Source organism: Pseudorasbora parva, chromosome 8 (genome assembly GCF_024679245.1).
Source record: "Pseudorasbora parva isolate DD20220531a chromosome 8, ASM2467924v1, whole genome shotgun sequence".
In the NCBI taxonomy this organism is placed as follows: Eukaryota; Metazoa; Chordata; class Actinopteri; order Cypriniformes; family Gobionidae; genus Pseudorasbora; species Pseudorasbora parva.
The window spans coordinates 40,076,950-40,094,235 of NC_090179.1; the positions used below are offsets into that span (position 1 = coordinate 40,076,950).

Below are 17,286 nucleotides of genomic sequence, written 5' to 3' on the forward strand. Positions count from 1 at the left end.
ACCTCCACGCTCATAATATTATACGATTAAACATTTGAATTGCTATGTTTATTTAATAATGTATTCCATGTTATATTCTATTCTAGATTTTTTTTGTTCATATTATTATTTTATTATTGTTATTTTATTTATTATTTTTAATATATGTTATTAATGTTATTAATGCTTTGGCAATGTACATATTTCTTTCACCATGCCAATAAAGCTGTTTGAAACTTGACTAAATCTATAAGAAGAGAATATACTGTATATTTTGAGGAAATGAAGTAGTTTAGAAGTGTGTCGTTTCCTGGTTAAATAAAGGTTAAATTAAATTATTAAGAGTGTCCTGAGGTAAAGACAAATGTCCATGCAAATGGAGAGTAAAATATTTAATTTCATAATTTCTGTTCAGTTTCTTTGACAGAAGGCAGTTATTTTCCTTTTAATATAAAGTGAGGAGTTAAGCAAGAGTGACTGTCATATATAACTGCTTTTTGTAGCTGGCTTTAGAAATACTTGATATCAAGAGGAATACGATTAATATTGCAATTAGTAATGAACTGCTCAGAGGCAGGAGGAAAAATAAGACACCAGTAAAAGAATGGGATGATTTAGGTGGAAACTTTAACAGCTCATCATATAAAAATAAATAAATTATAAACTAAAAAAATATGTATTATACAATATGTTACAATAATATTTATATACAATTAATTATCTAAAATATATACAAAAATAAATCTTATATTTGTCACCTTCTGCTAACAGACAAATCTACAACATCTATCTCTTTTGTGGTCAGACTCTTAGTAAACTCAACACTGTCTCTGTATTCCACAATAAATATATTGTCTATGGCTTGTTTTTTCACTTTCCTCTAATAGATTGGCATGTATTTTGAGTGTTATACCATCTGTTGGAATCAATATCTAACAAATTTAAAACTATTGTTTTTTTAAGCACTCATGTTCATTAGCCATTATCTATAAAACGAGAAACTGGTGTGAAGTCACACACACACACACACACACACACACTCACACACACACACACACACACACACACACACACACACACACACACACACACACACACACACACACACACACACACACACACACACACACACACACACACACACACACACACACACACACACACACACACACACACACACACACACACACACACACACACACACACACACACACACACACACACACACACACACACACATCAGTGTGATCGCTGTGTGTCTCTGTATTCAGTCTCCTTATTCACCATCAGGTGATCCTGAGGGAACTGGACCGACGTCTATACTGAGAGTCCTACAATAAAACACAGACTATATCTGGCCTTAAGAATGAATCCAGCATGTTCTACATTTCTCAGTTCTGACTGTGTTGTGCTTGAGTCTGTTTAAAGTCATGTGCCAGATTCATATGATCTTACCTTAGCGTCAGCCGTTTACAGTGAGGATCCTCCAGAAAAGCAGAGAGCAGATTCACAGATTTTCCTATTTTATTTCCATGACAAGTGGGAACGTGAAGTGTAACAAACACTGATACTGCTGCGATGCTGGCCATCTTTCTTCTGATTCTTCCTCCTGTAGGCATGGAGGAGATTCTTTACTTCAGAGATTCTCAAATTCTTCAGTTCACTTGCACAAAACCTGCTCATGCTTTGAGTTTTGAGCATGCTTCACCAGCGAAGATGCTATGAACATTTTGTCAGAATGAAACAGCCAAAGAAGGATAATCAAGCCAATATATGAAGCTCACCTCATCAGCTACAGGAGGAGAACGATCCAGAAACATCTCAGCACTCGCTCCACAAAGTTCTCCGGTGAACCATTTTCTCGTACTCTGGTGGAAATGATGCAAGAGAAAGTTAGAGTTATTGATTTAATGTTAGTCATGTTAAAAAAATCTTAATTTGCCAATGAGGGCAAGTAAAAGATTCTTGTTTCCGTTTGCATTTGGATTATTTTTCTTACCACTGGCAAATAATTGTACTTGTTTTACAGTATTAGTGTCTGTTCGAGTCTTTATTTTACTGTCTGTCCTCTTCTTTTTACCCCTTTGGGTTTATAGAGGAGCATCTGGGTGGGGTTTGGAAATATGACATGAATAGTATCAATAGTTTCCCTTATAATAATTGTATTATAACAAATACGAAACACCAATGATTGATTGTTTTGATGGCAGGAGGTCATTTATGGGTGTGCCAGCAAATACAATGCTCTGATACAAAACGTTTTGAGAAAAATAATAAAGAGACATTCAATTAACGCTTATTTTATGAATACATGATGAATATTTCACTGTTTAAACTATTGAAAACACAAATAAAGCATGGCAGACTAATTTCTAAGAGTCTGAAACATATTTAAATGAGGACACTTTTCTCAACATTCCCTACGTTTAGGGTACATATATAAATATGAGCAAATATACATACAGAGGATACATAAGCTACTCCAATTTTAGGCTAGATTTATATTTTATATATATATATATATATATATATATATATATATATATATATATATATATATATATATATATATATATATATAAAATAAGATTATACATTGTATACACTGAGATATTTTTTCTTTTTTTTTTTTAGAGATATTTTGCTGTTTTGTTGTGTGCATGCATGGGTAGTCATTATTTTATTATGATATGTATATTCAGAATATTATAATAACAAACAAACTAGGCCTTGCTTATGTTTGCTTTATTTGTTAGAATATTTCTTTCCATTTTAGGTCATACAAAACAACGCTTTCCGGTAATTAAACACACATGGTCTGAACTGAAGCTGGAATAGTTTGTTCCAAAAGTTGGCAAAGATATAAAGAGGAAGTAAAAGTAAACGAGTTTTATCAGGAGCCAAAGGTGTGTTCTATTAAATGGGGGTCTTTTAATAAATTAAACAGTAGTTTGCATTTCAGGCACTTATTAATCTAAAATTCTTCCTTAAATACAAATGTATATTTTTCATTGTATTACATCACTTGTCAGTAAATTCCCGATTATTTGGCTTGAAAATTCAACATCTGTAAAATAACACCCATTTTCTGTTAATGATGGTAAATGAGGAACATCAGTCTTATTGGGTACTGAATTTCTGACTAGAACAGGCTTTGGAATACATATTTTGTCAAATTGTTATTAAGCTAGAACTAACTCCAACTCCAGTCTGGCTTCAGAAATGTTTTCCATACGGAAGAATATGTACTTACATGATAATTATTTACTGTGTTCAGATGAAAGAAAGAAAGAAAAACACAAGAAACCAGTGAAAAAGACTGTAAAGATTTAGATGTAAACTTTAATACATAGTCATATATATATATATATATTTTAAATAGGTAAATTTAGTATTTTAAGACATATATTTTCAGTAAAATAACTTTGTGGCCTTCCTTTGACAGCATCTATTTCTTCTGAAGTCAGGCTCTTGATTTTCTCAAAATAAAATGTGTAACAGTTTTTCCTGAGTTTAATGAAAGTAATAATTCAAATAAAAAAGTTATATTAATAAATGTATCACATTCTCCTATTATAATAAACGATCTGTATTGCACAATACATATAATAATCACATTATTTATGACTTGTTGATTTAAATAGTGTTTTAGTGTATTCACTTCTTGTAGTGTATATTGTTTTATACATTGTAACCAATATCTAGTGTACCCAGAAAAATGTAAGTGTCAAAGTGCCCCTATCATGTTTTTTCGAATATTTCCTTTCATGCAGTGTGTAATATCACTGTCTGTGAATGTAAACGTTCTGCAAAGCTGTAAAGTTGAAACAATTAATAAAGTTGTTGTCTCCCAGAAGAATAGCCTAAGTTATATGTTGTCCGCCCCGAACAGCTTGACCCGATCACAAATGTCACTTTACTGACGACTGCTTCTCAAATCTCAGAATTCAAGGTGGGATTGCTAACTCACATTATTACTGTACTGTCTTACTGTAATGGTTATTGCCAACAAGTTGTGGACCACTATTACCTAAAACTGTGTCTATTAATGCAGATTGTCTGTCTTTCTTAATACAAATAAAGATAAAGGATAGAGCAAATAATGGTAATGGATGTTTTGTTTCTGAGGTGCGCTGTAAGCGGTAGACCAATCACAACAGACTGGGCATCTGGCCAATCAGAGCAGAGCAGCTCATGGAAAGGAGGGATTTAGGGTGCGTTCACACTTGTCATGTTTGGTTCGATTAAAACGAACCCTGGTGCGATTGCTCGGTTAGTGCGGTTCATTTGAACATATGTGAACGCTGCCACCCGAACTCTGGTGCGCACCAAACAAGCGGACCGAGACCGCTAAAAAGATGGGTCTCGGTCCGCTTCCAAACGAACTCTGGTGCGGTTCGATTGATATATGAACCCAACACGGACCAAAGACATGTAAACGGACCAAAAACCGGACGTAATGTCACAAGATGCGACGCATAATGCAGCTGATTTGACGACGCGGAAAGATCGGTGTATCCAAAATGAGTAACTTTAACATTAGAGGGCAAACCTGGAGCAACGAGGAAGAGCCTCGATCATCAATATTTGGTCAGACGAGCATGTTTCGAAAATGCTAAAACACACAAAAAGCATACCTGGCTCTTCTCATCAAAGTTCCTGTGTTGCCCATTATTAGCAGGTGCAGACGACAGCGGCTGTCTCTGTTCTGCACAACGGAGGAAATCCTGCTGCTGTTTTGAATGTTTTGAACATTTTATGAGCTCTTCATGAGTTCTCAGCGGGTAAAAATAATGCCACATGTACACGCATAAAATGATCGCGTTTAATCAGCACACAGCGTTGTTTTGAACATTTCATGAGCTCTTCATGAGTTCTCTGGTAAGAAATAATGCCAAATGTGTTACACGCATAAAATGATCGCGTTTAATCCAGCACACAGCGTTGTTTTGAATGTTTTGAACATTTCATGAGCTCTTCATGAGTTCTCTGGTAAAAAATAATACCATGTACACGCATAAAATGCCCGCGCGTGTAATCCGCACACAGCATTGTTCTGAATGTTCGGTAAGCGAGCTCCTACGTCATATAAGCCGACCAATCAGGTTGTGAGCGTCTCCCTGTGCCTTTGGTTCGGTAACTTTAGGTTCGCTGTTAAAAATGCCCGTGTGAACGCTAAGCGGACCAGGACTATTATGTTTGTTTTTGTTTTTTGGTCCGGACCAAACGAACCAAACGAACCGAACTACAAGTGTGAACGCACCCTTAGAGACCGATTCATCCGTCAAATCGTTTGAGAATCATCGTTTGAGAAAAATGTGGCGTTGTGCAATGCATATTATAAGAAATTAAAGTGTTTTTTTAAACTTTGATGCATGTTTTAGGAGACCTCAAAAAATTAATTTAGGAAACTTTAAAATAGCATAATAGGGGCACTTTAAATTACACAAGTTAGATAAGTTCTTATACAAGTTCAGGTGCAAGTTGTTAATAGATCATTGTGAGAAACTAATAAAAGACCCACAAAAAGATACAAGCAAACAAGATACTGGTGTGAAGTCACACACACACGTCAGTGTGATCGCTGTGTGTCTCTGTGACTTCAGTCTCTGTAGCGGCTCCTTATTCACCATCAGCTGATCCTGAGGAAACTGGACCGACGTCAAATACTGAGAGTCCTACAATAAAACACACACACAGTCACATTTGAGTATTGGACATTACTGCTGGTGTAAACTTGGGTTAGTTAAAAAGCTTTAAAAAATACTCACAATGGTATAGTTTCTCCAGTTTATAATGGGGATCATTCTTAAGATCCGAGAGAAACTTTACTCCTGTTTGTCCAAGATTATTTCCAGACAGATTCAGATGTCTCAGGTGTGAGGGGTTTGATCTCAGAGCTGAGGCCAGAGCAGCACAACCTTCATCTGTAACGCCACAACACCTCAACCTGTAGAGAACAATGACACAATATGATTTGTAGTTTAAGTGTCTGTAGTTGGTTGTTCACTCTGGTCTCAGATCAGGAGAGGAGATATAATGACAGGCACTGTCACACACTGATGCTAAAAGAATGATATTTATGCATTTTGATGCTCAATTGAGCTGTTTAAGACTGTCATGTACTTCAGAACTGAACAGTCACACAGATGAATGTGAGATATTATTTCATAACGATATAAGGACAGATCTGACTGGAGAAACAGTCGCTTACACCTCTAATAAACTTTACATGAACAACTTGACATTTGCTTTACATGATCAACACGTAATCTCATTTAATATAACTCTTGTGATCAAACAACTAATTGTGTCACTGGTAGTATATAAACTAAATAGAAATGTGGTGAAATAAATAGAGATGGTCTTTGTGTTTGTATTTAATCTTGAACTTTCCTTTACTAAAGACTGAAACTCTGAATGCTGCTCCAGCAAACTAATGTGTTCATTCTACCACATTTAATTGAGTCACTTTTTGGTTTTAAAGGTTTTGAGGGCCTTTCCTTTCATCACTTATAATGTTGAAAGCTAAAGTGATTTACTGTCTTCCTGATCACTGCAGTGAGTTAAAACTAGGTCTGTTTATCACCAAGAATCTAGAGATACAATATAAATCATTATACAGGGGTTACAATCTTATATATTCCAATTCAAGATCTAATTTAGAAAAACTGTTATAAAAAACAGCAACAGACCACATTTTAAAACCTGTGTAAAAAACTATTAATCAAAACAGTGGAATACATTTATTATTTAATATTTGTCCAATCTAAGTAAAGGAAAAATATGAATGTGTATCCTTTAGGTTTAACATTAGCTTTTAAGGTTCAAATGAGGTTTTAAAGGTTTTATTTCACAGTACATAACAGTACATTAATACTCTAAACACTCACGGATGGCGTTGGGATGTTAAGTGAGTAGGTTTATAATGGAGGCAAATTGAGGTCTACGTTCAGTCTGTACCAATATTTTCGTAAACCCCTAGTTAAAACTAAACATTTATGCCTGTTAAACTCTAAACCTCTGCGATATGCATAAGTTACAGAGGCTTTGACTCACTATTTTACACATTGATGTTCATCTGAAAGTTTGGCCTATTAACCAAACAACCAGAAGCAACTGAAGCTCCAGTAAATGTTTGAATGTTAATGTAAATTATAAAAATGAACTTCAGCTGATTTTAGTTGGGAAATTGACATTAAAGGACACACCTTACATGTATGACTGTCGATAAGACATTAACTTACTCCAGTATCTCCAGTTTGCAGTGTGGATCTTCAAGTGCAGCACAGAGAAGCTTCACTGAATCTCCAAGTTTATTCCAAGAAAGATCCAGTTCTCTCAGGTGTGAGGGGTTTAATCTCAGAGCTGAAGCCAGAGCAGCACAACCTTCATCTGTGACACCACAATTCCTCAACCTGTAGAGAACAGATCCATTTAGAAATGAATCATTTAAAGAGAAAGTACAAACTAAAAAGCACATATCAATATGTTTCAAAGCATGAAAACAAAACACCTGTCTTGTTACAGATATGGTCAGATATTATCACTATACATAATTATTAAGACACCAAAATTTACCTTAAGAAACTTCAATCTGATTTTACTTTTGGTTACCTATCCAAATTATAAAATAAATGTGCTAAACAAGATACATGATGTATGCTTAATTTCATGATATGTATGCAATTAAAAAAAATCTATCGACTGTCCTATAGTTCACAATAAAAACTATGTTTTAAAAAGAGTCAGATAGACGAATGTAATGAACAGTAGGAATGAATCCAGCATGTTCTTTATTTCTTAGCCGAGCCTGTTTAAAGTCAAGAGATTGAAATGTTGATTGTGATGAAAAAGTGTGTATGTCAGTGTAACTCTCAGTCCTGATGTTACTGAGGAGTAGCTCATGTGTTCAATCATATTCAGCTCGATCCGCGGAACTCACAGACCCAGAAAGAGAATGAACACTTCAAATATACTTCACATTCAGAGTCAAATATGATCTTACTCTAATTTCTCCAGTTTACAGTGAGGATCCTTCAGTACAGCAGAGAGCATAGAGACTCCAGAATCTCCTAGCTTATTCCAAGACAGATTGAGTTCTCTCAGGTGTGAGGGGTTTGATCTCAGAGATGAAGCCAAAGCAGCACAACCTTCACCTGTGACGCCACAATAACTCAACCTGTAGAGAACAATGACACTTCACTCTCTCACTTCAGATCAGATCAGGTCAGCAGTGAATCCGTTATTTAAGAGAAAGTACAAACTTAAAGCACAAATTAATATGTTTAATGAATCATTGGACTGATGTCAAAAATGACACAGAGCATAACACATTTATAACATATATTTAAACATTTAAGCACATGTCAGTGGCTTAAACATTACAATTATTAAAATTATTTTAACTAATAAACCACTGTGTAGAAAACATGTAAATATGGACCACTAAACTCTGACAGCATCTGCAGCTCTGAATATTTATGAGCTCTTATTTTTATGATTTTGACGTGATTGTTCTCAATGATACTTACCGAACTGATCTGGATTCTTTAATCACAGGCAGCAGTTTCTTAAAAACCTCTAGTTTTTTGGTTTCATTGTTGCTTTCAACAAATTTGTTCATATCAAACTCATCCAGCTTCGTCTTTGACGTCAACAACACAAAAACTACAGCTGACCACTGGGATGAAGAGAGTTTGGCTTCCTTTATTCTTCCAGGTTCCAGATTCGTTTGTATTTCCTCCACTAGTGAATGATCACCCAGTTCATTCAGACAGTGGAACAGACTGATGGATTTCTCTGGAGAGTCAATGGTCCTGATCTTCTTCTTGATGTACTCAACTGTTTCATCATTGCTGTCAAAGCTGCTGCTTGTCTGTTTCATTAGTCCTTGTAGGAGAATCTGATGAGACTCCACTGACAGACCCAGAAGAAACCGCAGGAAAAGGTCCAGATGTCCATTTTTACTCTGTAGAGCCACATTCACGGCTCTCTGATGCAGCTCAGATAATGAAGCATGTTCTGATGAATTGTACTGAAACCAATCCTTAACTTTCGATTGCAATCTATGTTTAGTGACTTGGTCAAACACATTTATGTTGTTGTTTGTATAGGAGAGGTGCACATATAGAGCCGCTAGATGTTCCTGAATGCTCAGATGAACAAAGCAGAAGACTTTCCCCTGATACCAGCCAAACTCTTCTCTGAAGATCTGAGTGCACAATCCTGAGTACACTGATGCTTCTGTCACATTAATGCCACACTCTCTCAGGTCTTCCTCGTAGAAGATCACATTGCCTTTCACGAGCTGCTGAAAAGCCAGTTTCCCCAGTTTAAGGATCATGTCTTCATCTGTCACGTTCTTCTCATAGTCCTTCTCATGTTTGATGCTAATCTGTGTCATCAGGAAGTGTGTGTACATTTGAGTGAGAGTCTTGGGAATCTCTCCACTCTCTGCTTCGCTCAACATCTTCTCTAGAACAGTGGCTGAGATCCAGCAGAACACTGGGATGTGGCACATGATGTAGAGGCTCCTTGAGGACTTCAGGTGTGAGATGATCCTGTCGGCCAGACTCTGATCACTGATTCTCTTCCTGAAGTATTCCTCCTTCTGTGGCTCATTGAAGCCTCGTACCTCTGTCACTCGATGGACACACTCAGAGGGGACGAGATCAGCTGCTGCTGGTCTGGAAGTGATCCAGATGAGAGCAGAGGGAAGCAGATTCCCAGCAATGAGGTTTGTCAGCAGCACGTCCACTGAGGCTGATTCCCTGACATCACACAACCTCACATCGCTCTGAAAATCCAGAGACAGACGACACTCGTCCAGACCATCAAAGATGAACAACACTTTATATTTGTCACTGGATATTTCCATTTCTTTTGTTTCAGGGAAAAACTCATGAAGAAGATCTGAAAGACTGAGCGTTTTGTCCTTTATCAAGTTGAGCTCTCTGAACTGAAGTGGAAATATGAGCTGGACGTCCTGATTCTCTTTCTCTTCAGCCCAGTCCAGGATGAACTTCTGCACAGAGACCGTTTTTCCAATGCCAGCGACTCCCTTTGTCAGCACAGTTCTGATGGGTTTGTCTTGTCCAGGTAAAGGTTTAAAGATGTCACTGCATTTGATAGGTGTGTCCTCTGTTGTTGCTCTCCTGGATTGAATCTCAATCTGTCTCACCTCATGTTCATTACTGATCTCTCCACTCTCACTCTCTGTGATGTAGAGCTCTGTGTAGATCTCATTCAGGAGTGTTGGGTTTCGCTGCGTTGCTGTTCCCTCATACAGACACTCAAACTTCTTAATCAGATTTGATCTAAACGTGTTAAGGACTTCATGTCTGTAAAATTAATATACGACATTATTACATGGGTTAAAGAGTAAATTTGTCTTGTTTTCTGTATAATGATAAACATGTGTCAGTTATTATTAATAATGCATTTGATTACATTTGAAAATTAATATAACACATTATCACATAATTTATTAAATGTCTTTTTACTCTCATATATTATATATACACATATATTATACATATATATCTCATATATACTATAATTTATTTTGTTGAAATGTTATACCTGAGACCAGCCTGTGTTTCTCCACTCTTAAAATCTAAATGCTGATTTAAAGGCTCACTCCTCATAGACACAGAGCTGGACTTCGATATCTTCTGATGAGCTGAACTATAGCAGAGTTTAAAAGTTAAACATAATTAGCATATTCAAAAAATTATTTACCCATTTATCAATAAAACAATCACTAAGGGCATTTCATGATCATTTCATTTCACTGTCATTACAAAAATGAACATATATCTGAGTGTTTTCACAGATGTCTCACTGTGTGAGCAACACTATATGCATTGAACTATTACATTAAAAAATAGTTCTATATTGTTTATATATTGTAGAATATATAACTGACAATATTCTGATAACATAACATGCCATACTGTGATCATATATTTTTAATAGAAATGTCATACCTGAGATCAGTCTGTTTATCTCCACTCTTAAAATCTACTGGATGACCCATAGACTCCTGACTGCTCATAGAAACACTGCTGGGCTCTGGTTCTGATCTTAACATAAATAATAAATAACTTAATAATAATAATTTTAATAAGTTCTTAAAAGGTAGTTTTAAACAAAACCAGGATGGTCTAATTATTTTCTATATATATATTTAAAAATGATTTAATAGTTTACTCAAAGTACCTGCATCCTGGAGAAAAATCTTCATCTCTGGATGTTTGTGTGTCATCCATGATTAAACAGTTCAAATAGAGTCTGATCTCCAGCACTGACTCTGGTGGAAATGACAAACAAACATGAACATGAAACACGAGAGTCAAATAACACAAAGAATCACAGTTTGTTTTATGTTAACACAAATGCTAAAATAAACCACAGACAACAATAAAACCATGTTACTTTCCTCACAATCGAAAAACTTTAAACACATATTAATGCGGAAGTCACCTGTAAAGCGTCTCGTGACATGAAAACTCACCTTGATCAACATTTATTCCGATTCACAAAATCCACCGCCTTTTCTAAACTCAAGTAGGCTAGTTTCACGTAAATTCATGGCTTTTCAAAAAAATTATTGGCTTTTATAAGGGTTTCAATAAAGCGCTTTGATAATCCTATAGAGTCGAATCTGGCTGTTTAAATGGCGAAACGTCAACTCTAATCATTACTTTCACTTTTTATTTGTTACGCGGACAAAAAATGATGACGTCCCCTTAAAAAATATTTAAAGCCAGCGTAATGTAAACAATATAGCCTATTGATAAGCTATATTATTAAAATAATTGTGTAAAATAGTGAAATAATAAAAACGCAAACATTTGTAACGTTAGTCCTCTTATGGTTCCACACCTCATCTACACACAGTGGATTCACTAACGTCTTTGTTGACAAAAACCGTTTTATTAAAAATAAAATGTATCTAGGCCTCTAGCTATATTTGCGTCCCAATAATAGCAACCGAGGCCCGAGGGCTATGCCCGAGGGTGTCTTTTGTTGCTATAACAACAGCAGCCGCAACAATTGCTGCAGATACAAAATGTCGAGAAACAAGAGAAAGTTATTTGCTCCCTTGCGTTGGCTTTTGACGTTAACAGGAGAATGTCGGTTCACAACGACGTTTGTGGGTGCAAATTATACGGGGAAGAAAACGCATGGGTGTTTCAATAATTTACTCCATGAACTCCAGTTGGATGATGCGCGTTTTGCGGCATATTTTAGTCGTAACAAATCATTGCAGCATTAATGGCAAAAAAGCAGGCAAAATTCAAGCATCAGCCCGGAGGAATTTAACGTCTCTGCATTTGTTTAAGGTGCCTTTTCTGACCCCACTTTTGCCAGGTGGTACAAGCCAGCTAAAAACGTACCTTCTACGTACGTTATAACTGAAATGCATATAGCCAAGCCAACTGTTAGCCACTACACAAGTGCTTTCATTTGTCGTATAGGTCTACATAGTAAAACGGTAACTTATAGGCTACAACCTTCATTGCATAATGGTAGCTATTAATGAAATAAAGCCAGCCCGACACATCTCGTAATACAGCTGCAGCATATAGGCTATGCCACAAGATGGCATCATATTCACGTTACATTTTCACTCACAGCTGAACATGCATATTTTTGATTTGCAACCTGTATGAGGGAGATATTGCTGACTTCCAACATCTTTTAGCTTTCACAGGGTTGCCAACTTTTAAGTTCAGGTTGGAGTGAGATTTTTGGGGGGCCGGGCGGGGGGGGGGGGGGGGGGGGGTAATGCTTTTGATCTTGATTCAGTATCAGTTTATATCTAGTATATATACTGTACATAATAATATGTTTGTTTTGGCACTAGTTTAAAGATTTATTGGGTCAAATTATATGTGCCATTCCTTAATATTCACTTGTGACTGCTTATATAAGTATCATTATTCATTAAAAAGATTAGGATGCAAGTTATTTAAGTTTTGAAATTTCACATTTAAAGAAATCTAGTGTTTAATCATCATATCTAAATATTTATTAGAATGCAAATGTAACCCATGTTACCAAGAGCCCTGTTAATATAAAATATAAAAGGGAATAAAAACTAGCACTCAAATATGTAAAGTCAGTACTTTATTTTAATAGCAATTGAGAAATAGAAAAATAAATAAAAATAAAATTCATTTGAAAAGTTGATGTTTAAATAAAACAGTGCAGTTTAGACCAATGAGGAGAGTGTAGATTTAGCCCCGCCCTATGATCGGGACTTTGCGGGAGAGATGTACAGGAGAGAATGCTCGATGCATGAGAGAAGCTGCAGTTCCAACGCGGTCCTGAAAAAGAAAGGAGAAACCGAGTAAAAAATACATAAATTAGTGAGTGTGTAAAGAGAAACAGATTTTGAGTGTGCATTGAACGTCGTCAGTCGATCGTCACGGCTGGTGCTAATTCAACTGTTACTGAGGAGAGAGAAACTTCCAGAGGTTGGAGTTTCGCCTGATTAGAAACTTCATAACTAGAACATTTGAATTCTCTTGGTAAGTGAAGTGATTAAACCCTCAACTGCGGATATTTTCTTGTATACATGTTCTGAAAATGGTGTTATATTATCAGATGTGTTATATTATGTCCAGTAGTGCATAAAAGATGCATAGAAGCTAATCCTCTGTTTAAAACGGAGGAATATAGAGTGAATTAGTTAAAATAACTAATGTTCAAGTTTAAAAACCACTTTAAGCAGTTAAAAGTGTTATTTTAATGTCTTTTGTCGTGTATTTGAGTTATGTGAACTGACGGGTGATGACGCACATGTGATACGAGCAAACAAGGCCTAAGCGCGCCATTTTAAAAAATGCTCTTAGCATGTCTATGCAATTTCGATGTATTAATATTAAATGAACATGGAGTTAAATATGTTAAAATGTTGTTAATTTGCAGATTAGCTGCAGTGATGATGTATATCTTGAACAGAGTTGTCTAACTGTATTTTTGGCCTTGTCTTTTGCAAGGTTGGGTTTTTTCCTTTGCTCCCCTTTTCTTCTCTTCTATTCTGCTATTTTCTTAATCGCTTCCTGAGTCGGATGCTGCACGTTTGATGGACACTAGACAAACTCTAAAGAAGATTTTTGAACCTGTGTTGTCCCTGCTTCACTTCGAGAGTAACTCTTGCAAGCAGGAACTGGCGAGCCATGCCCATATAAGGATCGAGCTACGAGAACCAAGAAACTGAATGGTATGATTGTGCACACGTCTTTTCTTCGCTTTTCTGACCTGAACTGTGTTGCTCAGAACTAAGTTGCGGAAGAAGGATCTCGTGTAAACAGCATCGAACGTGAGCTGAACTCCAGTGAAACCCTAATCCACATTGGGACTGTATCGTGAGCATTAAGATTTATCCATTGTGATTTTTTTTTTGTTGTCTACTGATTTTCCACTTTTATTATCACTGTCCTTTTGTTTTATATTTTGTTTTTATATATATTTTGTTTCATTTTATTTCTGTTGTTGTTTTCTGAAGAGCCAGAGTGAAAGAGTATTTCCAATGTAATTTGGGGTAAATTGTATTCATACTCAAATCCAAAGTTGTTCCTAATATTAATTAAGCTAATTAGAAACAAATTGAATTAATAGGTGAAAATAAGATTCAGTTAATTTTATTAGCTTGAACCTAAATAGGTCAAAAATAAATATACAAATAATAAGTAGACTAAATAGAAATTTAAAAATATAGGGATTATAAGAATACATTCATTCCTATATTTATTTTATTATCCATTACCCCCTTTTTGGTCACTATTTCTTTTTTTTCTTTTCTTTATTGTTTCTGATGTATTGAACCTCCGATATTATCATCATTATTGCATTATTAATATCTTCCTAATACAACTGGCCTGTTTCTAATGCAGCCAGTGTTGTCGTCATTCCTTCTACCATTGTTGCTGACACAGTCTCTTGAGCGAATCTGATTCTTCTGATCGCTGGTCCAAATTTAGAGATAGTGTGTTCCTTTTCTGCTCATTTCCGTTATTCACTGTTGGGAGGGAGGGTCGTACTTGTGCCGCGACGCGCGTTACAGAAAGTTGGCGAGCCAGCCAGGAGACTGTTGCTTAGCAACAAGGACGGTGGTAGGAAAGGCAGAAAATTAGACCATTTGAAAAAAAAACAAAGTGCTGACCTTACATCGCAATAATGGAAATCATAGAGAGAGAAAACGTCAACGTGGATAATGCGCTTATAATCAAAGGTCTCACGTTAACTGAGACAGATAGCGAGCTAGAGACATTCTTGCAAAAGTATGGATCAATTAGACGCAATTTGATAATTGATGACCAAACTTCTGAGTTCCATCACCATGGTATTGTAGAATATGCTCACGGCACTCCAATGCTGAATTTAACACCCTTGCTACCCTTAACCCTGGGAAGCCTCTCAAACCCGAGTGTTACATTCCAAGTACGAACTCTGGCTAGCGTCTGTAAACCGACAGCTAGTAGTAAGGTCACTGAAGAGTATCTTGAAACATTGAAGGCCGTTGCTAGGGGAAGTGGGAAGCCTTTCTCAGATGTGCTTCAGGAGGAGTTAGAAAAACTTCAGGGAGCCCACTCCGCTAACCATACTCCAGAAAGAGCACAAAATGCAAGCTTTGATTCTCAGAGTGTAGAAGCGATCGTTCCAGAACCTGTGTTTTGTTCCCCGATGCCCTTGTCGACCTCTGCTGGAACATTAGAAATGCGAACCCCAGAATCAAAAGACCCAACCAAGAGACGAGAGGTCTCTATATCCTTCCCAAATTCAGAAACCGTTGTTGATGGTGTTACCGTGACTACTAACCCTACTTTTGCTGCGAGCATTGCTGACCCACCGGGTATTCAGAGAATGGTAGTAGAGCACATAGTGAAGACGGCTGATGCCACAATGGTACAGCAAACCTCAGTTCGACTTAGGGTTTTCTCAGGGAGGAGCCCGCGTCCTCCAAATGAACCTGATTTTGATACATGGCGAGCAAGTGTAGATCTCCTGTTAAGTGACCCGTCGGTTTCAGACTTGCATAGAGCGCGAAGGATCTTAGATAGCTTGTTGCCTCCAGCTGCAGATGTAGTAAAGCACGTACGACCCCCAGCTTTGCCGGCGGTATATCTTGAGTTGCTTGAGTCAGTCTATGGCTCTGTAGAGGATGGTGATGAACTGTTAGCCAAGTTCATGGGCACTTTACAGAATCAGGGAGAAAGGTCATCAGACTTCTTGCATAGGTTGCACGTTATTTTGAGTACAACGATTAGGAGGGGAGGCATTGCGGAGAGAGATCACGATCGTTGTCTCTTGAAACAGTTCATGAGAGGATGTTGGGAAGATGGTCTCATAACCAGCCTTCAGTTAGGAAGGAGGGAGGCTCACCCACCCACCTTTGCTGAGTTGGTTGTATTAATCCGAACAGAGGAGAGTAAGCATGCCTCCAAAGAAGAACGCATGAAAAGGTACCTTGGGTTGTCAAAAGCTCCTAATACCTACCCGAGACCACGAATTGCCACTCAGCAAGTCTCAGCTTGTTCACATGAGATACCAAATTCTGACGTATTTGAAACTGACCGCCTTAGGGCACAACTTGCTGAAGTACAGGCTCAAGTTGCCACCTTAGGTCAACCCCCAGGCCAGAAACGCTTGAGTGGGTGCTCTGAGAAGGCAGAGTTGAGCACTTTAAGGAAAGTAGTGGAAGAGTTGCGCACTCAGGTAGCCAATATGAAAGCATCCATGGTCCAAGAAGTGAGACATGAAAATTCAGAGGATTCAGAAATCATTAAGCTGCGACGACAAGTTGCTGAGCTGCAGGCTCAGAGTGTTGCTCAAAAGAGTTATAGAGAATACTCCCGTGAGACTGCTAATCCCAGAGATTTTCCACCTCAGAATGTGTTAGAGACAGACACTGGTAAAAGTGCTAGAAGGGCCCAACCAATGACCAATCGGCCTCGCCCTGGATATTGTTTCAGATGCGGAGAGGACGGGCATTTGGCCGTTGCTTGTGATAATGCTGCGAACCCTGCAAAGGTTGAGGAGAAGAGGCGTAAGTTGAGGGAGCAACAGGCTCAATGGGACTCGCTGCGTGGTCATTCTTCTTTGGCTTTAAACTAAGGGAAGTCTCTGTAGCAGGGCATACAGAGACGAGGTGTAAAAGCATCCGCCCTAAATGTTATAGGCAAGAGCCTGTCACGAGCAGCTGTCACAAGACACCGCTAAAAAGCCTGCCCAAGGGATTGGTAGGAGTTAAGTGCACTGCGCAGATCATTATTGATGGAAAAGAAGTGGATT

At 37.3% G+C, this 17,286-nt stretch overlaps 1 protein-coding gene across 2 annotated transcripts; it reads right to left on the minus strand.

Annotated features, from left to right (window-relative positions):
* Positions 1-1,251: 1,251 nt before the first annotated feature.
* LOC137084786 (NLR family CARD domain-containing protein 3-like) lies at positions 1,252-11,654 on the minus strand. 2 transcript variants are annotated; one of them, XM_067451253.1, is made up of 9 exons: positions 11,498-11,654; positions 11,203-11,293; positions 10,971-11,066; positions 10,564-10,668; positions 8,514-10,322; positions 7,988-8,161; positions 7,227-7,397; positions 5,751-5,929; positions 1,252-1,310 (listed from the first exon to the last, which is right to left on the minus strand). In XM_067451253.1, coding segments are annotated over exons 2-9 (2,586 nt in total). In that variant the 5' UTR covers positions 11,253-11,293; positions 11,498-11,654; the 3' UTR covers positions 1,252-1,308. The 2 variants fall into 2 exon arrangements, with proteins under 2 accessions (XP_067307354.1, XP_067307353.1); XM_067451252.1 differs by lacking the exon at positions 1,252-1,310 and adding an exon at positions 5,251-5,657 and having other exon boundaries at positions 11,498-11,653.
* Between the last annotated feature and the right edge of the window lie 5,632 nt (positions 11,655-17,286).